Source organism: Stigmatopora argus, chromosome 4 (assembly GCF_051989625.1).
Source record: "Stigmatopora argus isolate UIUO_Sarg chromosome 4, RoL_Sarg_1.0, whole genome shotgun sequence".
Taxonomy (NCBI): Eukaryota; Metazoa; Chordata; class Actinopteri; order Syngnathiformes; family Syngnathidae; genus Stigmatopora; species Stigmatopora argus.
Genome location: NC_135390.1, coordinates 9,352,005 through 9,377,880, shown reverse-complemented (window position 1 = coordinate 9,377,880; position 25,876 = coordinate 9,352,005). Strand labels below are relative to the sequence as shown.

General features: G+C 40.9%; 4 protein-coding genes across 5 annotated transcripts; 1 reads left to right on the top strand and 3 right to left on the bottom strand.

Annotated features, from left to right (window-relative positions):
• The first annotated feature begins 312 nt into the window (after window positions 1-312).
• Window positions 313-2,983, top strand: LOC144073075 (hairy/enhancer-of-split related with YRPW motif protein 1-like). Its single transcript, XM_077598613.1, has 5 exons — window positions 313-472; window positions 543-618; window positions 695-778; window positions 1,598-1,679; window positions 2,012-2,983. Exons 1-5 carry the CDS (start codon window positions 387-389, stop codon window positions 2,578-2,580), a joined length of 897 nt encoding a protein of 298 aa, XP_077454739.1. The 5' UTR covers window positions 313-386; the 3' UTR covers window positions 2,581-2,983.
• A 2,319-nt stretch (window positions 2,984-5,302) lies between these two features.
• On the bottom strand, window positions 5,303-11,121 carry stmn2a (stathmin 2a). Of its 2 annotated transcripts, none has more exons than XM_077597703.1 (5): window positions 10,979-11,121; window positions 7,605-7,700; window positions 7,339-7,514; window positions 7,087-7,278; window positions 5,303-6,468 (listed from the first exon to the last, which is right to left on the bottom strand). In XM_077597703.1, the coding sequence occupies exons 1-5, from the start codon at window positions 10,995-10,997 to the stop codon at window positions 6,409-6,411; spliced, it is 543 nt and encodes a 180-aa protein (XP_077453829.1). In that variant the 5' UTR covers window positions 10,998-11,121; the 3' UTR covers window positions 5,303-6,408. The 2 variants fall into 2 exon arrangements, with proteins under 2 accessions (XP_077453829.1, XP_077453830.1); XM_077597704.1 differs by having other exon boundaries at window positions 7,339-7,517; window positions 10,979-11,051.
• A 1,305-nt stretch (window positions 11,122-12,426) lies between these two features.
• upp1 (uridine phosphorylase 1) lies at window positions 12,427-16,327 on the bottom strand. The gene is made up of 7 exons (XM_077597702.1): window positions 16,019-16,327; window positions 15,418-15,529; window positions 15,183-15,341; window positions 15,000-15,114; window positions 13,079-13,288; window positions 12,861-13,007; window positions 12,427-12,782 (listed from the first exon to the last, which is right to left on the bottom strand). The coding sequence occupies exons 1-7, from the start codon at window positions 16,048-16,050 to the stop codon at window positions 12,628-12,630; spliced, it is 930 nt and encodes a 309-aa protein (XP_077453828.1). The 5' UTR covers window positions 16,051-16,327; the 3' UTR covers window positions 12,427-12,627.
• Window positions 16,328-20,470: 4,143 nt separating this feature from the next.
• rbm12bb (RNA binding motif protein 12Bb) lies at window positions 20,471-25,198 on the bottom strand. Its single transcript, XM_077598956.1, has 2 exons — window positions 25,032-25,198; window positions 20,471-22,961 (listed from the first exon to the last, which is right to left on the bottom strand). Exon 2 carries the CDS (start codon window positions 22,936-22,938, stop codon window positions 21,055-21,057), a length of 1,884 nt encoding a protein of 627 aa, XP_077455082.1. The 5' UTR covers window positions 22,939-22,961; window positions 25,032-25,198; the 3' UTR covers window positions 20,471-21,054.
• Window positions 25,199-25,876: the final 678 nt, after the last annotated feature.

The following is a 25,876-nucleotide window of genomic DNA, read 5'->3' as shown; positions in this document are numbered from 1 at the left end:
CATTGTGAGGCCGACGCACTAATCACTCAGTCGCCGGGCCGCCCATCTGCCTAATTTTATTTCTATTTTTTATAATCTATTTATTTTTAATGGGCCCTGATGAATTTGAGTGTGTTTTAAGAGAGAATAAAAATAAGAGTAATAAGAGAGTCACAGTGTATACAAAATATGATTAGAAGCCAAGAGGGGGAGCCTCATGTGGCTCGAGAGCCGCGTGTTCGCCATCCTGGCTCTAGTCTAGTACGTACATTGCACAATTTTGTTTTGGGCAATCACCACCCATGTGACTGTTTGGGTCCCGCCCCCTTGAGGCACGTGAGCCCAGTAAAAGTGACGCTTGGTGGTGTTGCTGTCACTTCTTCACTACCAAGTACACTGAAGGCATCATGAAGCGCAGCAACAACTACAGCTCGTCTGAGAGCGACCTCGACGACAACATCGAAGTGGAGAAGGACAGCGGGGACGAAAATGGGTTCGTACCAAGACTCGCTCTTGCCATTTTACTCTGATACTTCTTCCTAAATTATTATATGTGCTTTCAGTCCTGCCGATTCACACGGCTCAATGTCACCGTCCACGACCACCACTCAAGTTCAAGCCAGAAAACGACGCAGAGGAGTGAGTATTTATCTTGCTTTTTTATCTTCTTCGTTTACAACAGTACTGTAAATCTTTTCCCTTTGTTTTGTTTTAGATCATTGAGAAAAGAAGACGTGATCGCATCAATAATAGTCTGTCTGAGCTGAGAAGACTGGTGCCTAGTGCTTTTGAGAAACAGGTATAAAAATAAATAAATAAAGGCGTTATTTTGCTAACTAAATAGTAAGTGGCCGCGTGCCGGGGGTGCTCGTTTTACGACTTAAAGTTGTGTTTTACACGAACGCAGTTGTAAGGTCACAGCGACAAGAAATTCGTCTTTTTTATTTTTATGTATTTTTTTTTAAATCTTTGTAAATAACCTGCATAAAAGGAAGGATCCGGAGCGTCGTAAGTCGAGGACCTGTCCTAATTTTTTAAAAATCGTAAAACAAAACTAACATACGTGTACTACATTAATCTTAAATAAATCTTAAACCCATTTTCAGATTGAAATCAAAAACGAAATTAGCCAGAAATGTGAGCTGTTGGCATTTTCTGTTTCATGAAATTGATTTACATCACCCAAAATTGTGTTCATTTTTACATTTAAAATCTGATACTTATTTTGAAAAACGCTAAAGCCCAGGCTCGGTGATGTACAAATAACCAAATAGCTATCTCTATGATCAAAATGTTTTTTTCCACTAGTATCGCATTAGTTTTAACTTACCATTTTTGTTAGAGCCATGGAGTTGTAGCATCATTCCCAATACAATATTATCCATCAATGTCATTAATATATAATTAATGTCGCTTATTCAGTGCATTGTGTTTGTGTGGTTTAATGTTTTATTATTTAGGGGACTACTACGGTTAATGAGCATTTGTACCAACTCTAAACTAGTACATAGTATTTTAAACTTGAGCAAGACGCCTATTAAAAGTTAAGAAGCGACCTAGATTGAGTGTCGCCTAGGAAGTGATATTAAATTGTCGTTTTATTTGCTTGTCTATGCAGGGATCAGCCAAATTGGAGAAAGCAGAAATACTGCAAATGACTGTGGACCACTTGAAGATGCTGCATGCATCTGGAGGCAAAGGTATTGCTCATTTACGACTATTTGACTATTCGACTATCACACATGAATTATCTGCTCATATGGTAACATGATTTGCTGGGCTAGCATTTATCAAGGAATGTATTCTGTAACGCCACCAGCACATTTAACACAACTTTGGGATGTATTCTCAATATTTGGCAAATTTCATCCATAAAAGGGGCAAGTGTGCTTGCTTTAAGCGGTTTGTCATAAAACGAAACAACCTAAATATTGTAATTTTGTAATGTCACCGACTTTTTGGATGACAAGACAAATCGGGATCGCCCACAACCCTGAATATGGTCTAATTTTATGACCCTTTTCCCCTTCAGGTTACTTTGAGGCGCATGCCCTGGCAAAGGACTACCGCAGCCTGGGCTTCAGGGAGTGTTTGGCGGAAACCGCTCGTTTCCTGAGCATCGCAGAGGGCCGGGACGGCGCGGACCCCCTGCGGGTGCGCCTAGTGTCCCACCTGAGCAACTACGCGTCCCAACGAGAGGCGCAGGCCGGACTGGAACACTTAGCCTGGGGCTCGGCCTATGGCGGCGCCCACCCGGCCATCCCACGGCCCCTCCTCCTTCAGCCCCCGCAGGGCAGGACGCTCGCATCCAGAGGAAACGCCCGCCCACCCTCCGCGCCGTCCCCCGAGACCTCGGCGACGTCCAGGCTGCTTCCCCCGACGGAGTCTCTCAGAGCGCCCCCCGGCGGCTCGTTACCCATCGCCGTGGCGACGTCCAAGCTTTCGCCACCCCTGCTGTCGTCCCTCTCCTCGCTGTCGGCCTTCCCCCTTTCTTTCGGCGCTTTCCCGCTCGTCTCCCCGGCAGCCCTCGGTGCGCTCGCCCCCCCTTCTGCCCTGTCCAAGCCGTACAGGCCGTGGGGCACGGAGATCGGGGCATTTTGAAGACAACAGCTGAGCTGGGACACAACCACGTGACCATCTGTTTTCGTCCTGTAAAAGACAGGTGGACACTATGAACTAGCTTATTTTTATTGTTTGTAAAGCATGTTATGGACGTTATTTCTTACTTGTTTAGAAAAGAGAATGAGCTCTGGACAGTTAGATTTGATGAATTGAAATTGATAACTAAAATAGCTAACACACTATCCAGTTGGAAGGCCAAGACACAAGTGGACTCTACGCTGAGCATTTTTAAACTGTCAAGGAGCAATATTATGTATTTAAACTAGACTTTGGCTTAATTCTTTCTATCTGGACTACACGGAAAACTAACTTGGGAACTTGTTGTTTTTTATATATATATATATTTGTAATATTTTTCTATCAATAAATCAGAAAGCAATCATTTTTATTGTTCTAGTATCTTATAACACAGCTTTGTCTACGCTAGTTGAACATCAGTAATATAACAAAGTGACACAGCCAAGGTGCGCAGATGAACACGCACCAAAATCCCATAAAAGCTAATAAGAACGTAATGAGGCGTCGTTTATGGAGTGCAGCCGCCATTCCTACGCTGCGTGCCAGCTACGTAACTGAATCCAAGAGTATTGTTAGCCTCCTGAATAGCCAGGAAATCATTAAGAGCCACAGGAAATCCTTTACAATGTTGGCCTGACCTCACCGTCTTGGGTTGGTCCAAAGCGGAGACAATAGTGTGAACAGGAAGCGGACATTTGGAGGGAAGCGCTCACCAGCAAAGGCAACACGCACGGGAGCTGCGCCTTAAATCACCGACTCCAAGCGGAGCTTTTTCTTGTATTGGAAAGGTCATATCAGAGGGCAACTCGTTGAACTCAAGTCTCGAAACTGGTGGCGAATATCAAAGGCTGTTTTACAATGTACCCATATTTCAAATAGTCCCCATTCATGTGTATTATTCCCAAAGATCTTAATAGCAGCAAATCAGTTAACCATCATCTGTTAAAAAAAAGAACTATATAGTACAAACTTTTGTTAACTCACCCATGAGCCAGCCTCCGTTTACAATCTACATTTTTTTAATCAAATGTAGATTATGATTTAACGATTGTGGTATCAAAAAAATCACCAATTATCACGAAGTGTTGCTGTCAAAATATAGTTTAAAGCAGAGGTATCCAAACCAGTCATTGAGGGCTGCTATGGGTGCAGGTTTTTGTTCCAACCCACCCAACACAAACAGTTTAACCAATGAGGTTTCTGCTGAAAAAAGAAGCACCTGATTGCAATCCACTGATTGCACTTCTACGATACCAGATTGGTAGAAAGGTTTCTTCTTACAGGTTGGAAAAGCTAAGGATCCTGCAAAAAAACACCCACCCACCCTTGCGACAGGTTTAATAAATAGTGAAATCATCCAGTTTAAAAAAAAAATGCAAATATTGTTTGATTGAGTGTCAATTATGAGCGGTGAACTTTTGTAATGAACTCGTATAAAAGACATCACAGTAAAAGTGGCAGGCACCATTAGACACTTCCTTTTCCTGTCTTTGAGCTGCAGAGGCCCAAATTACTGCAGAAGTCAATCTTTTATTGCCCCCTGCTGGTTAAGTAGGGGACTGGATTCCAAGGCAATTTCCCATTAATTCATTCATTTTCTCAACCGCTCTATCCTCATTAGGGTCGCGGGGGGTGCTGGAGCCTATCCCAGCTGACTTCGGGCCAGAGGCGGGGGACACCCTGAATCGATGGCCAGCCAATCGCAGGCCATAACGAGACGAACAATCCTTCACCCACACACTCATACCTTAGAGCACGTGTGTGAAAGTGGCGGCCAGGGGGCCAAATCTGACCCGCCGCATCATTTTGTGGGCCCGGGAAAGTAAATCATGAGTGCCGACTTTCTGTTTTAGGATCAAATTCAAATGAAGAGTATAGATGTATATTAAATTTCCTGATTTTCCCCCTTTTAAATCAATAATTGTAATTTGTTAATCATTTTTTTTCTGTTTTTAATTCAAAAATCATTTTGTAACATCTACAAAATATACCAAAAAAATCTAAAATAAACATTGTTTTAGATCTATAAAAAATGAATATTCAGGGCTTTTAATCCAGTTCTTTTAATCCATTTATAAAAATAAAAAAATAAAAATATTATATCTAAAATGGTCCGGCCCACATGAAATCGAGTTGACGTTATCGCGGCCCGCGAACCAACCCGAGTCTGACACCCCTGCCTTAGAATGTTCAACCAGCATACCCTGCATGTTTTTGGGTTGTGGTAGGAAACCGGAGTACCTGGAGAAAACCCACCCACGCATGCAAACATACAAACTCCACAAAGGAAGGTCCGAACCTGGGATTGAACCCTGGATCTCATAACTATGATAATAAGAAATATTAAAAAATATATAAATTTAAAATTTGGTCATTATCTGCCATTTAGACTGTTTGGGCTCGCAGCAATGAAAAACAAAAAAAATCACCTATCAACATCAATGGCAGTTAGACATGAAGACTCAAAACCAACTTTTCAATTTGAAATATTTTTTTATGTCAACAACTGTCAATGTAAGTGAATGAAATCTATAAGCAACAAATTAATCCTTGTTGCTCCTAAAGATCTATTGAGATATTTAGAACTTAATAAAACCTGAGCCTGAGTGCCATTTTTTATCTCTCCTGCCTCCATCCAGCTTAATAAAAACATATTTGAGCGTATTGACCACAGAAAAAAATCTGACAGTCATAATATTGGATCTTTTATTAGGCAGTTGCCACATTCTCGTCTCGGCACAGAAATTGGTGAGATGGTGCACACCATGTTCACAGAATCCCAAATCTTTATTAAGCAAAGCTTTCACAGAGAAATTCATGAAGGAAAGGGCAGAAAAACACAAGCGGCAGAGGATGCAGGCAGATATCAGCGGTGCCGTATATTAAAAAGAGACTACAAGTTGGGTGCGCTGAATGAATACTATCGCATCCTGCATTGTCAATCCGAGGCTCCGATTCTCTCGTAGCTAAGCAAGCACTCACTATATTTTTCTTTTCACGTGATCAATAAATACCAAGGTCAGAACACATTCTCCGAGTCTTGATGCATGGTAACCAGTATGCCGGTACATTCTGGTGAAGGACTCATTAAGGGAAGTGACCTTGCGACTCTGCATGTCTGGAAACAGTTGCTGCCCTATTTTTTTTTGGAAAGACATTCTTAATCCTTATAAAGCACCAATTAAACACCGGGCTCATTGCAAATGGACATTTTGTTTTGTAATACATTCTAAGCGTGCGTGAGGAAGATACAGGTGGCTTGAGTTGGGTTTGTCTACTCTATTTACCGCAGCAGCCTACATTCTTCACAAAGACACAAAAACATTATTGTCATCATCATCATCATCATCATCATCATCATCATCGTTGTCGGGAATACATTGCAAACGTCAGTCTACATCCAACTCACAATTCACACAATAAGAGGGGTGGCATCCAACAAAAAAAAACATTGTTCAGTACAGTACGCAGTACAGTGCAGTATGCAGAAATCCATAGATAAGATAGAATAGGACAGGAGAGAAAGAGAGAGAAGTAGAGAGTAGAGAGAGAGAGAGAAAAGCAATATTTACCAATTGAGATCGATGCCTCTCTAAAATGAAGAAATCCTTGCAGCTTTCAAAGATGAGTGACACTGATTTGACTGATTGATTGCTGAGTGTTGTGACGTAGTGGTGACGTCCTCCATCTGTCGGGCGCTCTAGGTTTGCATGTCTGTTCGGGAAAGGGTCGATGAATGGATGGACCAATGGAGTGAAGGATGGTGGAAGTGGGGGCTTTTGTGCGCGTTCATGCTGTCAGCTCTTCCCTCATTTCTTTGTTTCTGCGCACCAACGCTGCGTGTCTCTCCTAGGAAACAACATCAATGCGGTCAATATAACATCAACCACCAGATGGACACATTTCGCTTGCCGTTATGAAAATGAACTGATGACTTGCTTTTAAAAGTGATTATATTTGATTACAAGTGACTTTATTTACATTCAGCATCACTGTATGACCTCTACCTATTCAAAAATGACCAAATAAACAGCCTACTAGAGTCTTTGAACCATATTTTATGTTTATCACTCTTCTTACATAAATGGAAGAAATTGCAACTAATTCCAATTAAACATGGTTTTAACTCTTCCCTTTTAGTTCCCTTTTGTAAACATTTGCAAATGTTTTTTTCTTATTTTGTCAAATAAATGGTATGAGAAATTTGTAAATTATTATAATTATCTTGATTTTCATTTTCAGATCACAAAACCTGCCATTTTAACAGGGGTGTGTTGACTTTTTATATCCACCATAGCAGTAGTTCACTACTGCAATTCTACCACCCAAATGTCCAGCTGCAACGGTACAGCTGTTTTAATATGTATAAAAATTGGATTATTATTTTAAAACATGGTTTTTAAATTGTTTTGTGTGTTGTTGTAGCAATTTTAGCCTAATGGGCCAAGGACAAACTACGCGCATCACCCTTTCTTGTAGACGCTCCATCATGGCTGCGAGATGAGCTTCGCGGTTTTCCTTAATCTGCTCCATCTTCATTTGGAGCTTCTCCTCTGCCATCTTGCTGAAGTTGTTGTTCTCCTCCAGGGCTTTGAATAGCACGTCCCTCTCGTGCTCTCGTTTTTCAGCCAAAGTCCTCAGCACCTGTATTTCTTGGTACTAAAACAAAGAAAACCCATTGAGCCCTTATAATAGGATCGCGGCGTGCGGAAAACTCACCTTTCTCCGTTCTTCGGCCGCCTCCAGTTTCTTCTCGATGTCGTCCAGGGAGATGTCCCTCTTGGGTGAAGAAGCCAGGTTGTGGACAACATCTGATACTGGAGACACCGGCTTGAGGATCACCTCAAACGCTTGCCCGGAAGCTCGCTTGTTTATCGGCTTCACCTCGATGTCGGCTGCTAATCATATTAGTTTGGTCAGAATTCCGTGAACGTCATCCAGGAAGGAGCGGAGGTGGGGGCTTTGATTGCAAATGACTTCCTTACCTTCCAACTCATTCAGGATCTTGTCACGGGCTTCCGGGTAAAAGCAGGAGCAGATGAGCGAGAGGACGGAGAGCTCCTTCATCTTCTCCTTGTACGCTGCACACAAAAAACGGCAACACATTATTTAGGTGAGTGATTCATTCATTCATTTTCTGAACCGCTTTATCCTCATTAGGGTTGCGGGGGGGTGCTGGAGCTTATCTCAGCTGTCTACGGGCCACAGGCAGTGGACACCCTGAATCGGTGGCCAGCCAATCACAGGGCACAAGGAGACAGACAACCATGCACACTCATACCCATACCAAGGGGCAATTTAGAGTGTTCAACCAGCCTACCATGCATGTCTTTGAAATGTGGGAGTAAACCGGAGTACCTGGAGAAAACCCACGCAGGCCTGAGGAGAACATGCAAACTCCACACAGGTACAGGTGGGGCAACCTGGATTGGAACCCAGGTCCCCCACTGTGACACCAACACGCTAACCACTCAGCCGCCGGACCGCCCTAGGTGAGTCATCATTACACTAAAACAACAATGTCAGGAGCCCATAAAGCATACGGTACAATTCCATAAGCATCTTCTTAATTATTCATGAAATGATATTTTTTCATGTGGAGAGGTACGCGATGGTTGGACTTCAATATAATAGAATCGTGGAAGCATTTCCACTCAGAATCAAATGAAATGATATATTAAAGTATACGCAAAATGTTTCTTACGATGACCTTTACTAAAATTTTCCATAAATATTCCCAAGATTGGTATATTCAGAAAAAATATTATTGAATCTACTTATGACAACCCTGCTGCGGCTCATTAGTGTTTGCCAGAGATCATTTGGTGCGCGAATAGTGAAATGATCTAATTTCATTTAACTCAAAATCACTAAATCATTGTTGTATTTCTTAGATTCTTTTTTAATAATTCTTAATTCATTTATAAATTATTACAATGTTAAAAAATATATATTGGTGAAATTAACAATTAAAAAAACTAAAATACACACTAGTCACGGCCCCAAGTAATACTGTGTTTAACACACTGCATGCCAAAACATAATTTATGAGTCAAATGACATTCTGAAATGTCTCTCAGTTTACCCTGAATTGGCTGATAAACAGTTTTGCATATGCCCCACCCTATGTCATTGGTCAGCTGGGTGGGCTTCGGCACCCCGACGACCAATTATACAAATTAATTAATTAATTAATTAAAGATTTGGGGTGTGGTATGAGAGATTTCTCTACTGTCAGATATGTTTATTGTCTCAAGAAAGGTTGCAAATGCTGCTCCACTTGGTTCTGAATGTAGCTTGTTTCAAACTCCAGTAGGGGGTCGTCCAGGTCTGAGCTGTAGCATTTGCTCAAAATGGCTGCCAAAAACTAAAATCGTCAACTTCCTTTTTAATTTTTGTTTTTTCGGTGCATCGTGTTAAGACAAACATTTCCTGCACTATGTATACCAGAATTGCACCATCTGGCAACAATTGGTCACTCTGCCAACATGATAAGACCAGAAAAAAAATGTGCTTCAGAAAACATAGTAATACCAAAAATAATTCCAAGAGGACTTAATGATGGTCTGGAGCTACTTTCGCCTGCCTTTGGACAGCGTGGGTTCAATTCCCACTCATGGGAATGTAGTATAAAGATGCAAGGATGACAGTATTCCAAATAGGTATAGTGCTTCAACCCTAACTTGATTTTTAACTATCTCCTTGCAGTGTCTACCAGAGCATGGTAATGAAATTTTTCTATATGTCACTTGTCTGGAATCTCATTAGATCTCATTGCAATCCAGCGCTCGGTGGTCAGATAGCTGATTTGAGTGGGTTAAGTTACTTCATTTCCGGCGCAGTGTGCACTATCACATGATGAGCCGGTTTGTCTTCACCTGCTGCTTTTTTAAGGTTGATGGGATGAGTTTGCCAAATTGAAAAAAAAAATGCGGCTGCACAAATGGCTCAGTTCCCACATGGCCGCCATTACGGTTTATGCCTTTTAGTTTGCGTTGTGTTCTTTCTAAATCTCACTGGCTTGAAACTGGCACCCTAGCAGTCAACCCCCGAATACTAATGACAGTAACTTTACTTCCTTTCTTACATGCAGCAAGAATGCATTATGAATTTAAATGGCCCTGGAGAGTATTTGAAAAAGCCCGCCCACATATATTCATTACACATTAACATTGTTTTGATTTTCCCATCAGTGCTGTACGACCCTCTGAAGGGTTGACGAGAACTGAAATGGCCCCTTGTAGGAAAAAAGGTTCGCGGTCCCCGCCCAATGTTTAGAACATTTTAATGGAGGTGACTGCTTAAAAAAAAGTGGCCTGTGACACAAAGTACTCTCGGAAAATATATTCTGTATCATATTGTGTCGCAAATATGTTCATACAGCTTATTTTTGACTGAGTAACAAGACAAAGAGAAACAATATGATACAGTACATTTGTACACCCACACTATAAATACTGAAAAATGCAGATTGAGCTCTGAAAATGGAGCATTGTGAAGAGTTTATTCCTAATTATGTAATTACATCTCATTCTATTTCGCACGTGATCGGTCGGTGTAAGATAACAAAGGGTCGATCTGATGTAAAATCATTAAAAATTATGAATTTATCCACTATCCATCGAGAATTCAATCATTCTAAAACCTAAACCTTGCTATATGTCCAACTGGGAAAGTAATGGCACCGTGCACCCTTAACAAAGGATGATGCATCACGACTGAGCTCTTGAAAAGGGATTCATTTCCATTCAAAAGAGTAGATTCATGATTGCCATTGTGCAGTAATTAGAAGATTAAAACAAAAAAAATGAAAAGAAATAAAGAAAGGTTGGCAGAGTTTGGTAGCCTAGCAGTGGAAAAAAGTGATGACGCCCTCTCAGGCCTCAATGGTGGGCACCATCAGCATCTTGGGTGGGGTCCGTCTGCATTATGCTGCATATTGTGGCAGATGGAGTGATGGAGCGCCAGCGCCTCGACACAATTCCTGTTATCCTCAGCATCTTTTACGAAATAAAATGTATCCAATGCATAACGACACATTCAATCTGGGTGAAGATGCAAAATGGCTAATTGGTCAATGCTTACGTTGCACGACCACGACGCCGATATCATGTCATTGCAACGACATGGTCCAGAGCACCACCCTTTAAAATGTTTAATATGATCGCGCATTTTCATCACATAAATATTTTAAAAATGGTAATTTTCCACATAAGACGCGATCACCGGCCTGCAGACGACAAACGCCGGGGATGTAAGACCTCCATAGAAATCAAGGAGCATCAATAAGTACACCATTGATCCGTTTCCTTTGCTCTTTACTTTTAATTTCTTAATGAGAGGGGAAAAAATATCTTACCAGTCGCTGTTTTGGCCATGGCTGCAGGGGCTTGCGTGGAGCGAAGGGTGGGTGCGTGCTGCTTCTTTGCTCTTGTGCTGCGTTCAGGTGAACGACGAAAATGGGCGAGAGCGAGAGCGAGAGGGGGAGACAGCTCGACTGAGTCAGCGGGGAGGGGAGGAAAAGGGGAGGGGAGGATCGGCTGGTGGCCAGGAGGCGGGCACACAAGCACAGGATGCACCTAATGAACCGGTGGATAATGGCGTTGAAAAATAGCTCATATCCACCGTACATGCATCCATGTTCGTTTACATTTATTTTCAGCACCGCTTATGCTTGTCAGCGTCGTGGGGTGCTGGAGTCGAACTCAGCTGCCTTAAGATGAAAGTCAGCCTACACTCTAGACTGGTCGACAGAAAACCAGCCGTGTTCACAATCACTCCATGGTCGTGGGGGTGCTGGAGCCTATCCCAGGCAACTACGGGCTCCAGGCGGGGGACAACACCCTGGATTGGTGGCCAGCCAATCACAGTTCACAAGGAGACTGGTGACCATTCTTAGGGTGTTTGCCTTTTGCCCAAAGTCTGCTAAGACAGGCTCCAGCACCCCGCAACCCTGACAAGAATAAGCGGAATTAATCATTGAATGATATTCATTCATTCATTTTCTAAATCGCTTATCCTCACAAGGATTGTGGGGGGTGCTGGAGCCTATCCCACCTAACTCCAGGCATCAGGCGGGGGGCACCCTGAATCGGTGGCCAACCAATCAGAGAGCACAAGGAGAAACACAACCATTCACACTCATACCTAGGGGCCATTTAGGGTGTTCCATCAGCCTACGCTTGTCTATTTAAAATAATAATAACAATAATAAAACAGACATACAGAACATAGTGGTCGATTGCAGAATCTCCTAAATGAAAAAAATATTTTCCCTATCACTAGAAAAAAAATATGGGTTTATTTTTTTTTATTCTTTAGCTTCATGGGTTGATTAAAACAAAATCCTTAAATTTCTCAAAGAAAGCTCTAATAAGGACCCATAAACTGGGCCTATACAATGTCTAATATGGTGCATCATTGACATTCACAGTAGAACTGCATCCGAAGCCCTCCCCCGAGCATATTTAAATTAGCAGTGGGTGGTCACAAGCACCAGTTTGTGCCTGCTCTGACCTTGTTGTATGACTCGCTGTTTTGCTGCTGTCCAACACGAGTACGTACATTACTACGCAATAAAATAACATACTGCTTTTAATTAACATTAAAGAGTATACTGTATTATCGCATCAATATTTAGACTGCAATGGCGAAGAAATGCATCTTGGTCTGTTCTTATTCAGCAAAATAAGCAGAATCATCTATTGATGGATGCACTTAATGCTCAGGCTGGTGAGTTTCATTCTTCTGGGCTATGAAGCGGGATGCTATAGTTATGGTCAAATTAAAATTGCTAACTACAGAGAATAAAGGTGTTTGCTTTATTAAAATGACACTCTACAGTCAAATAGAAAGCGGGCAATTCATAACAGTTTATAAATACAAAAGAATTGCATGCAGCATAAGAATATTAAGTACAACCTGCATTCACATTAAGGTTAAAATGTCAAGAATTCCCAGTAAAGATGGTGCGGTTGAGTTGTGCTAATTGTGTGGTCGTGAAAGTGGTCATTTCTGAAGTGCTCCCAGTCCTTTTAGCTGCTTTTTAATGTAGTATCCCACCAGAATCTGAGGCCGCTGCTGGTAGCCGTGGAGGACGTCGCGAGAGCTGATCAGCTGGTCTCCCTTCAGCCGGTCCACTAACGTTGCGCATACCACTGCGGCTTTCGAAGCAAAAATAAAAATAAATATTTGAGGTTACATTCAAAGTGAAAAGGCCCTTTTACTGCATTATGTCTCACCTCGAAGGCCACTCAATTTGCACATGGCGGCAAAGACGGTTGATTCCATTTCAATATTGCAGACTCCCGCTTCCCTGGCTTTTGTCAAGTATCTTTGCTTCTCCTTCTCCGTGTACAAGCAGAAAGCACCATCCAAACGGCCTTGACCTACACGCCAGCACAAAAGATTAATGGCGTCGTGCAGTCGATGGAATTATGGGAAAATGAGCAGAGCGGACCTTCGTAGAAATCCATAGTGCACATAGTGTTGCCTATCACAGAGTGGAAGCATCCTAGCTCCTCGCTGCAGACAAGCAGCTCCTCAGCAAGGCCGTAGTCCAGGTCGGTATTGCGGACCACCGTCTCCCCCAGGATCAGCTGCTCGAATTTTGGCACGAACTTGCCATCCACAGACTGTTTGGTGACAACAACAGTACCAGGCTCAAGCCCTTGAAAAAAATGTACGGTAATGGTTAATAAATGAATAGATGGAATACTTAATAATAATTATGACAATACATTTTATTTCAAACGACCAGGCGGACGAGTGGTTAGCACGTCCTCCTCTCAGTTCTGGCGTCAAGGGTTCAATTCCAGGTTGGTCCTCACTGTGTGGAGTTTGCATGTTCTGCCTGGGCCTGCGTGGGTTTTCTCCAGGCACTGCGGTTTCCTCCCACAGCCCCAAAACATCCATCATGATAGGCAATTTGATCACTCTAAATTGCCCCTATATATGTGTGTGTATATATATATATATATATATATATATATATATATACATATATGTATATATATAAAGACGTTTCGCCGTGTATATATATATGTGTGTGTGTGTATATATGTATATATATAAAGACGTTTCGCCGACGGACGTTTGACAGACGGACATGTCGCCGAATGGACGTTCCGCCGAAACGGGATTCGCGCGCTCGCCCCGCCCCCGGATCGTGTGTGTACACGTTTTTCAACCTCGGGCCTCGGGCCATAAATGGCCCGTTAGGATTTTTAATCCGGCCCGCCGCCGGCATTGTCCACTTTTGGCCCCGGAATAAGCACTTTTGGGTGGGCATGGCAGCCCAAGTCGCGATGGGGGCAAAAAAACGTCTATATACGTCCATTCGCCAAACGGTTCAAAATGCTCTCAAATTTGGTAAAATCCAGCCGAAAACAGCGTTTAATGATTAAATACAAATATTAGTATTTGTATTTAATCATTAAACGCTGTTTTCAGCTGGATTTGACCGAATTTGAGCCGTCCAGAATAACCCCAACACATACACACATGTATATTTGTACATATGTATATATGTTTATATATATATATGTACATATGTATATATATATATATATATATATATATATATATATATATGTACATATGTACATATGTATATATGTTTATATATATATGTTTATATATATATACACACACATACACACATACATATACATACACATACACACACATACATATACATGTACATACACACATACACACATATACACATATATACACACATATACACACATTTACACACATTTACACACACACACATACATACACACACATATATATATATATATATATATATATATATATATATATATACATATACATATATATATATATATATATATATATATATATATATATATACATATATATATATATATATATACATATATACACACATACACATGTCCTTGTGTCCTACGATTGGGTGGCCACCGATTCAGGGATCTTTCGTGACACTCAAGTTCAGAGTACAAGGTAAACGTAACAGAAAATGTAGTTAAATACACGCATAAATAAGACATGAAAGAGAAATGTCAAGCAGATGTATGCCTGATATATTATTAAATATGTTTTGAAATGTGACTTAAGGGTTAAAAAATAGTTTTATATGTTCATGGATGGTGTACAAAGGCTCCGGATCAAAGAATGAAGAACATAGATATGAAACAAATCAATTTTGCTTTGGAAAAACAGTTATTCTTCCATGTCTAAAATCTACATTAGCCGTTTTACCAACCCAAGTTAAGGAAAACCTTCTCCATGTAATTCAAGACAAAATAAAGTGTAACATAAATATTAAGGTGACTTGAATGCGCAGTACTATTAAAAAGACAAATACTGTCACAAGGACTTTACAAGCTTACCTATACCACCTGATGTTCCAATGCGTATGATGGTAACATCACTGCATTGTGCATGATGGAGAAGCTTAATCAGCTCATGCAGCATTGTTGATATGGATGGGATTCCAATTCCATGCTGAAAAATATAGCAAATCATATTACATCACTTCACAGAATCAACGGTAATACTGTGCTTCTACTTACACTAACAGAGAGTACAGGACCAACTTTGTACATGGCATAGCGGTCCGTTCCAGCACAGATATTGGGGTACTCTGATCTGGGATCTTGCATCCCAAGCTCTGCTGCCATATACTCGATGAACTCTTTCATTCGCCATGCGCTGCCACCAACACACACAAACTGGTAGGGAAAAACAACACAAGGAAAATTCAAATGTGCAGGTAAGTTGTGTTTTTTTTGTTTAAAACATTCTTACTTTGACGTCACCAAACAGAGCAGGCAGGTTGTGCGTTCCCGTTCCAAGATTGAAGTGGTACAAGATGTCATCTTTCATCCGGCAGAGGTAAGGGTTATGGACAGAAACGGGGCTGGAAGTGAAGGAAAAGGGAAAGTTATTATACAATATAGTAGTGAAAAATGTTCAGGTTGTATGTTTTTCAGCAGAATTAGTGGAGAAGACCTAGGATATGATTTTTTTAAGGAAATCGACATTCCATCTTAACTCATTGGCTGCCATTCTTGGCGATAGTTCAGGGAGAGATGGCAGCGGTGATTCTTAATTTAATTGGATTAGTCGTCAATGGCAGCAAGTAAGTTATGATTCTCTTTTCCCTTTCTTCTGAAATATTCTTTGATTTTTTTCTTCTTTATTACATCAGCAGCTATGAACATCCTTGACCAAATTGAGAGTATTTCAATACATTTCACACCATTTACCCATTAGTCTACCATTTATGTCATGCTCCCTAAAAGTCATTAAAACCTTCTCCAAGTCATGGAACTGATCTCAGAGAAGTTTCAAACCGTTTAAGACAAACATTCAAGATATAAACATGAGGATTCCACTGCGACCTTACCGGCTGGTTCCCTTGTTTTTCACCGAGTTCATCTTCTGTCTCAAAATAGTGAACCCAATGACCAAAATAAAACACAGTATGCGTTTAAATAAAATAATAAATGAATATTTTCTTGGTTGAAACGTAGAGACATCGAGACACACCAAGTTGTAAGCAACAAGCGAAATTGAAAAGATAAAAGCGCGTTTTCAAGCCATCCAGCAGCTGCCTAGGAGGTCTGCTTTTCCCTATTCAAAACAGGGTCACCTGAATGCACCGCGAACAATTCGGAAAATTGGAGAAAGTTCGCAACCCCTGACCCGACCTCCACAGTATTTAATTTGAGTTAAATGGCTGCCCCGTAAATTGTTAACAAATACGGATTTAGCCGATGAACGACTAAATTTGGAGCTAGTTACGTTGTACAGACTGCCACCTTGTGGACGAACATTTTACAGGCCCGTAAGGGAATCTAACTGCAGCTTTGATGTGTACATTCCCCATAATTGATTTTATGCTTTGTAATGCTTAGACCAGGGGTGGCGAACACGTGGCTCTTGAGCCGCATGCGGCTCCCAGCTAAAATAAATACAGCACTTTGCTTCTTGTCAGAAGTATACTTTGGCCCTTTGCCTCATTTTATGTTTCTCTTATTTTTATTCCCTTAAAACACACTCAAATTCATCACAGCCCATGAGAAAAAAATATAAATTATATTTTTAAAATAATTTGGCAGTACTTTCACATAGAAACTATGCTTGATTAAAAATACCTAAGCATTTCCTGCCATCATTTGCTGAAACAGCTAGGGAATTGGCAATAGTGGAGCAAACTCCTAACCGTCCATGGATAAATATTATATTTCTGAAAACACTAAGCAAAAAAAGCTATTATTTTTTAGCTAATTTACTATATTAGTTACAAACTGCCTTTTATCTCAAAATCTCTTTGCCATTTGAGACTCATTTTACTATGCCAGCACACGATTTTAATCATCTTCAAAGAATTGCACTTTGCCAGTTTTCAACATAATGAATTACTTCATGATTGATTACTTGAAATCTTTATTTCAAACATAAGTGAAATCAAAACAAACAAAACCACGAGATAAAGGCAAACAAAATATCCAATTCAATTGAATTAAATGTGTTTGAAAGGGAAAGACACTAGGCAGAAAACATTTTTACTCCAACTCCCATTTCTATTTGAGGCAGAGGTTTTAAGGTCAAAATCTAACTATAACCTGCAATGAAAATGAATAGAATAACTCATTCATTTTCCGTACCGCTTATTGTGATGGTCACGGGGGGTGCTGGAGCCTGTCCCAGCTGACTTCGGGCATCAGTCGAGTGACATCCTGAATCGGTCACCAGCCAATCGCAGGGCACAAGGAGACGGACAACCATTCACCCTCACACTCAGCAATTTAGTGTTCAACCAGCCTAGTTAGCTGGGATGGGCTGCAGCACCCCCTGTAAGGATAGGCAGTTCAGAAAATGAATGAATATTGATACAGAATATACAAACAAATACACGGGATATTAAAAAAAATCTACACACCTGTTTGAATACCATATTTATATGATATAAAAGAGCGACTATGATGAATAAAAAAAACCCTACTTTATTTCGAATATTTTAGTAGTAATAAATAAATGTCTCAATCAGAGGGCAAAATAATTTATCATGGTATTATTTTTATACATGACAAAGAAATCTGTGCATTTGAGCATTAGTGTGTAGACTTTTTTCTATATCCACCGTCAGTAGTGAGCACTGCAGAAGTGCAATTAAGGCTTGTTAATGATTGTCAAAATGCCTCAACGTAAATTCAACCAGTAAGGTTCAATGAACTTGAGCAACACAGCAAAGACACACTTCGAGGAACGTAAACAGCGTATGGTGTGTTTTAGAATTGAGGCTTCACAGACATGCAATATCAGTCACAATTTAAAGAAGCAATCAGGTTATTAATTCACACTTCCTGCTCATCTCTCATCTCATTTTCCTAACCGCTTTATCCTCATTTGGGTCGCAGGACACTTCCTGCTCTTTTCTTGTATTCATTGGGCTCTCTCTCTGTTGACACAGTATGAAGAACAGATCCTGAATACAAACAACATGGATTTTAATGAATATTTTCTTAGGTCAACTTACTGCACTTGCTAAGACTATGGGGTGGTCCGGTAAATATGCCGGCCTCTTCTTGGCTGCAGGACAACTCGCAAGACCAATTAAAAACTCTCTTGTGTAAGAAAGTCGCTCTGAGAAGACATAGTGCTTGATATTAACAAAGAGAAAAGTTAAATCTTGTTTTTAGAAAAGGCAGCTTCAGGTCAAAATCAGGGGGAGAAAAAAAATCCAATTCTGGATGTTACCTTTTTTATCTGTTTGGAAATTGACAAGCTTGCAGAACAGCTCTATATCAATATTTGTCTGCGGAATGCACAAGATGAAAAACACATAAAACAGTTTATTCTGATCACAAACAAGAGAACAATCATTTTTTGACCCATATTTACCCTCACTTTTATAGAAATTGGGTATAAACATGGTGTGCTTAAAAAAACTTTGAAAACATCACATTTATAAGTATATTTTCAAGTATATTTAAGAAATGGAGGACTATCATGACAGAATGATTACAGAAAATGAATATCTATATCTAATTTACTCTTTTTTCGGAAATTCTCACACAATTTGTCTTCTTTTTTATGAATAAAAAAAAAGAAGATAAAGCAAACACCAGCTCTTTCATACCACAATAATACATTATGTTAAATACGGTATTCTTTAAAAAAATAGAACTTTGCTACAATTCATTCTTAATTTGGCTATGGGATATCTGTGATATCCTGAAGCATTTTACCTTCAGATCCATCAACGACTGCGCAGACGGAACAGCATTTAGTGTGGGTTCTAAACAGATTCATATATATTAGAAGCAGCAATTGAAATAATAAACAACAGCATCAGGCTCTCTATATCGGTTTTTACCAGTGAGAACACCGACGTCATCATGGAGGCAGCGACGCAGGGGTCTTGCAGGCTGTAGGTGTCTCATTTTCCTCAACACGTCCATTCTGATGTAAGCTTATTATATATAATTAAATGTGATTCAAGTCTCGTTCAGCAGGTCTTTGTGGATGCAGGCACTACTGGGACTGATCAGCCAATTGCAGCTTATTCAAAGAATCAAAGAATATAGTGCCCATCATAAAATTAGTCAATATGCCATTTTGTATTGTAATAATTAGGTCTTTTTTTTAATTGAGTAACACAATTTTGAAAAATCTACATTTTTGTGTGGTCTTTGATTTTTTTTTGAAGATATTTGGGGCATTATAGTTGGATGTGAAATGTTGATTTGAAAAAGAAAATATTTTTCATGTAACAATTTAGTTCCAAATTTTATACGTGATGTGGTAAGTAAGCACTTTAAATTTGCAGGCAGCGTAACGGTACGTCATTGTTGTTTTTAGGTGATTTTTTTTTTACCCAACCTTTAAAGGAATTTGCATTTTAAATTGACCATATTATTGCGTACTTGTTTTTTCTTGGCTCTGATTTTTTTTTTTCTCGTGTCATTTGAGGACAATTAAAATAGTTTTTACCCCAATAAGTGTTACATATATGTGAATTGTCCGTTTTCGGTCTCTGTATTGCTTTTTTTAACAAGTCGTGCTAGCTTGTGAGCATGACCATTGGCAACAAACGATGCCCCGAAAAGAAATGATTTATTTTTTTAAAATAGTTTACTTCATTAATTCTAGTAGTGCAAAATCCGATGCTTAGCCATGTTATTTTAAGGATGGAGCAAATGACACGGTCGCGATATTAATTTTGAATTAATGGCATTTTAAGGAATCTTTCGCCATAACTTTATGGGTTTGCTGCTAATCGTTTCAAATGATTACTGGTTATCACATAGTCGGGCTGACAAAATAAATAACTGTCGTGTTGCAAATTAACTTAGAGCTAATAAAGGCTAGTTAGCGACTGAATCTGAACAGATTGGCGTGAGGGAAAGTTGTCAGTCTGACCGAATGATCTACAACTAGTTGACCACAGTAGTTCACTTTTAAAAACTGCGCCTTCGAAGAGTCCATTTTGTCATGCAAACTTTTTAGCATATATTTTAGCTGACATCTAAAACTATACACGTACAATTTCATTGATTCATTTACCTGCGTAATTGACTACGATGATTCTCCAAAGTCCTCACCCGTATCAAGCTTGCAAATTGTCCTATAGATCCGGTTACGTTTCAAAATAAAGCTATAGTGTAGTTTCAAAATAAAGTTATTAACTAGTGGTTTTCCCAAACGTTATGTAAGCCAGTATGTTACTAATACAAAACGGTTGCAATAATCTTACTTAAAAAGTTAGAACTCCAATGTGAAAAAAAAATGATTTGTTTTTTAAATCTTTAATTTTTTTAATACAAAATGTTCTTGAGAAAAAAACAAGGGATGATGACTGAAATCAATGTATTTTTAATAAAAATAAAAAAACATACATACAGATTAAAGTGAATTGATGAATATACAGTCGAATAATTCTCATGGATGCACTCAAATGTTTCGAACATGTGCATTTTTAATGAAATTTTGACTAGGGACAAAAATAAAAATGAAAAATAATAATCACTCGAACCGGTGCAATAACAGACTACTATCAGTTACCATAGGGGTCGGGAACATTATTGACAGAGAGAGCCATAAACAATAAGGTTTCATAAGGGTCACGGGGGTCCTGGAGCCTATCCCAGCTAACCACAGGCACCAGGTGGGGCCCAGACAAAAGAATTTTGATCAAAGCGGCGCCTCAGTGCGGACGTGACGCTCCTATTGGCACGTTTGGGACTCGGCTCTCTGACCAGCGGTTTCCATATATTAGCTCACAGGCTAGCAGGGAGCCCATCAAAAGAGCCACATATGGCTCCCGAGCCATAGGTTCCCTACCCCTGAATTATGAGGAAAAAAACAACACAAAAAGCTCTAAAACAGACAAAGACAACTTTACTCCAACTGAGAGTCACATTTCAAGTGTTCAGTCTAGAACAATAGATCACCATCAGGTTTCAACCCGCCAAAGTCACTTTCACACATCAGGAGTTGAATCTTTCGAGCACCTATCGGCCTCCCATTGAGTTCCTGCATTGCTACTGATGCCTCCTGCGGGGTCTCAAACAACACGCTTGCTGTACCTCGAAAATCTCCGCTCCTGTCATACTGCAACGAGATGGACCCTTGGATAATGCGATATCCGTGGCAAAAATCATAGATTTCCTCCGTCGTTATTTGGAAAGGCAGATTAAATAGCTTTACGAGGGTGGGAGGGCCGCCACTACCACGAGCACCGTTTCTGCTTTGATACGGCTCGTCATAAGAATTATAGCCTCCGTGGGATGCGGCACCCGCATTCATTGGCATTTTACCACTTTCCGAGCCCCTGAAGTTGGCGTAGTCTCCGTCGCCGGCGCCTTGAAACTCATTAAATCTTCGCTGCGGGCCGGGAGCCGCCTGTGGCCCGTCGAGCAGCTCCCTCATCTGACCACGCGAAATGCATCGCAGAGCAACCACCGTGCCGAGAAACCTCTGTCCGTCAAGACTGAGGCTCCTATGGGCCTCCGCCTCTGAAGGGAACAGAACCAAGGCCTTGCTGGTCCCCATGCCCGCATTGTCTCGGAGCAAGTGCACATCCTCTTCCGAGACGTTCATCCCAAAGAAGTCCACGACCTCCACTTTGCGCACGTCACGGGGCAGATTTTGCAGGAGCACGCACCTCTCGGAGTCCGGGTGATCCCGGGGACGGGTTGGATTTCTGTCATTCATCCTTCTTGCGTTTCCAGAAGGGCCGTCATGCACGTTCTGACTTTTCATGATGGCTATCATTTTTTCTCTGGAGACAGGCCGGACATGAACCAACCGATTGAAAAAGGACTTGGCCTCCTGATCTAACGCTTCACGGTACTCTCGCAGCGTCTTGAAGAGTACAAATGCACATCTATTTTTATTGCCGTCGGGATTCGTGAACATAATCTGGTCGTCGTAGAGTCTCGCGTCGCCAAAAAATCTCTTCACGTCCTCCGTTTCCACTGCAAAGGAGACGTTTTCCATCATAACACAGTAACCGTCATTGGACGACGACGACACCCTTTGGCCATCAGGTGACTGTGACCTCATATGGTATTGGAAATTCTTCTGACCACGTGGCGGTGACCCGCGTCTTTCGAACTGGTCGCCCCCTGGATTTTCGCCCGCGGGATGCAATCTTTCGGCGGTCCGGTCCCAATCCCGTTCGGACGTGGGGCAAATCTCCACGTACCGAGAACCAATATATCCCTTATTCCTCTTCATTGCTTCCCCTACTTCTTCGGGGTTAGAAAATTTCACGAGAGCCATTCCATTAATTCTCCCAACTCTATTCCTTAACAGAATAATGTCAATGATGTGCAAATCACTGAAAAAATCAGTAATATCTCTCTCAGACACACTGAAGGGCAGGCCTTTGAGAAAAACACATGGAGACTCTTTGCTTAAAAGCCTCTTTTGGCGGGGTGGAGGGGAGAGGTCAGCTCTACCGGCTGACCTCTTGTTGCCGTCAGCCTCTGCGGATCTCCGGGCGTGCCTTGACTTGTCATCGGAACGATTCCTTTGATTTTTCTCCGCATTCTTGGTACTTATTTCGAGAACGTTCTGCATCTCGGTTTTGCTACTGAGCAGCAAAGACACCTGTCCTCCTTTAATTTGACCCCCCGAGCGTGTCATGGCTCTTCTTGCATCTTCATCGGAAGCAAAAATAATGAAAGCTTCCTCTCGCTCGCCTCCAATTATATGTACACCACCATCTGGAATTTTCAGTCCAGTGAAGAATTTGCGAATATCTTGAGAACCAGCCGTGATCCTCAATCCCTGTAAACGGATGACGACTGCCATACTGAAGCACAATAAAACAGCACCTGCAGAAAGAAGGGTATAGAACAACATTATTCCCATCAAAGCTTTTCATCTCTCCACTCCCTGCCATTCTAACATGTCACCAAAAACCTATTAAGCAACAGGAGATGAGGTACTTCATAGAAGACAAGTCTAAATCATATTAAACCCCAAAGATCAAAGGCTACATTCATCACAAAAGCATGAAAGTAAAGCTATGGTCAACTGTCTACCACAAGATTAGGTTAAAAGTTTCTGTACATTTGTTTTCAGTGGACTGTATTCTCAAAGATGCTAATAACTCAGATCGAACATTATTCCCATCAAATATTTTCATCTCTGCACTCCGTCATTCCAACATGTCACCAAAAACCTATTAAGCAACAGGAGATGAGGTAATTCATAGATGACAAGTCTAAATCATATTAAAACCCAAAGCGCAAATGCTAAATTTATCACAAAAGCATGAAAGTACAGCTATGGTCAACTGTCTACCACAAGATTAGGTTAAAAGTTTCAGTCCATTTGTTTTCAGTGTACTATATTCTCAAAGATGCTAATAACTCAGATCAGTTCCAACCTTAATACCAATCCACATATAAATCTTACATTTCCACACAATCCAAAGTCACGTGAGCTAAGTTTTCATTCTGGCAAAGAACCTGGTCCCAACCCTCTTTTCCACTCCATTTGGCGACACAGCACTTTGCTAACGCGCAAAGGTGTCTGCAGTAGGTCAAAACATACACTACATGTGGCATCAGAGTTTTTACCACTGTCTGTAGCACCGTTAAGTTTAAAAGATGAAAAATTAACCAACATTATCTTGATACAAAGGCATTCACCAAATGTGGCGCTAAAATCTAACTCTTCAGAAAGTGTCCATTCCCCAGAAATCTTCATAACCTTTTCAACCAAGTTTGATGAGTCACCCCAAGTTGTCCATCATACTACACAAGTACATTTCCGTGTCTAAAACAAATGCTTTTGGAGAAAGCATCGTACCTACACCAACGTAAAAGCAGACCATCCTAAAAGAGTAGCACCCAAATTGTTAACCATTGACATACACGCTACATAACCAAACAATACCGACCAAATGAATACACAACATGCTAGTGACTCCCAACCACTGTTGCAAATGTTTTTTTCCCAAACCAAATCCATCATCATTCAAATGCTGCAAATGTCATCTTGGAGATTAACTTCAACAAGCCCAAATTTCTTGCCAAGTAAAATAAAAACGCTACATTGGATCCTCATTATTTGGGGAATTTTACTGTTTGTTTTCCTTCAACATTTGTTAAAACGTACAACATGGCTTAATAAAACTTTAGCTCAACATTGAGAGGCATTAGGAACGTTCGCCAGAAAATGCTCGCATGCCGTGTTGAAGGGCAAAGCACCGTTAAATTAACCCTACAATGTAATCATTGGGTTGGTTATTTATAGTTTAGTGGTTAGGTCACTAAGTTTAAAAAGAGATAATTGGAAATCGACAGTGGACAAAATTGTCCCAAAAATTACACGATTGGGTCCAATTTCCTATCATGTGATATACCCCAAATCAAAAACACCTAACTTCTGATTAAACCATTTTGTGCAACCACCTGACAAAAACAATGTCCGTTCATATGGAACGCGCTCCAACAGCATTCAAAAGGACATCAAGACTTCTGTGAGCATCTGAGGAAACCGACTAGTTTTGCCATCAAAACCCAACAATTTGGAATGGAATCACAAACCCGATGATCACGTTTTCAAACAATCTGTCTCACCCCCGTACATGAATTCCAGGCAAAATTGACGTCATATAAACACGTTGCCCGTTGTGAGAACCCGCCGACGGATTAAAAGCAAACATCCATGGTTACGTTGCCAATCCTATCTCCATCCATCCTAGTTGTCAAAGAAATAACTTGAGCGAGCCCACGCTGAAATGGTGTTTCATCGTCACACAAAATGGCTTAGCAAAATGCTAACACCGTTAGCCACGAGCCCAAAAAAGGCCTCTCGTAATCATTTCCTCCAGATCCAAACAATGACTTCAATACGACGACAAAATAACCACATTAACCAACATCATGACTTACACAAGAAGCGACAAGATGAACCCTAGTTTAGTATCTGGAATAATGTTAGCAAGTTTTAGGGAAGCCTGTTCCTTGTGACCGTCTTCAAAGCCGCCTTTATCAGTCTTCTTCGCTCAGAGAATAAATTTGGCATCACTTTGGAATGAAAGCCGATGGCGCCACCAACTGTCCGTAAAGCGCATCGCGCCTTGAAACCCCAATTATTTTTATCCATCTCTCATCTCATTTTCTAAACCGCTTTATCCTCATTGGGGTCGCGGGGGTGCTGGAGCCTATCCCAGCTGACTCCGGGCCAGAGGACACCCTGAATCGGTGGAGACGGGCAACCATGCACATTCACACCCACACCTAGGGGCAATTTAGAGTGTCCAATTAGCCTTCCATGCATGTTTTTGGGATGTGGGAGGAAACCGGAGTACCCAGAGGAAACCCACGCAGGCCCGGGGAAAACATGCAAACTCCACACAGGTGCACGTGACCTGGATTTGAACCCAGGACGCGCTAACCACTCGCGCCACCCGGCCGCCCAAGATTTCTTTTTAACAAAAAAAACCTGTACAGGAAGTGACTTAACTGTACAGGAAGTGATTCTATTATGTACTCTATGATGATCAGAAAATGACCCAACCAGGAAGTGACCCCGAAAAGCCCTGAAATGGAGAAGAAAATACCCACAATTAACAAATTCCCTGCCTCTGACAACGATAGGGGTTCAATGAATTAACACTTTTTGGACTGGCTGTAAAATGCTCATCTTTCAGGTCATTCGCCCCTCTTTGTCAAACACCCTTGGACGTCTATCACCGTCAATGGCAGCCAATGAGTTAATACGGAAGCCAGCCGAA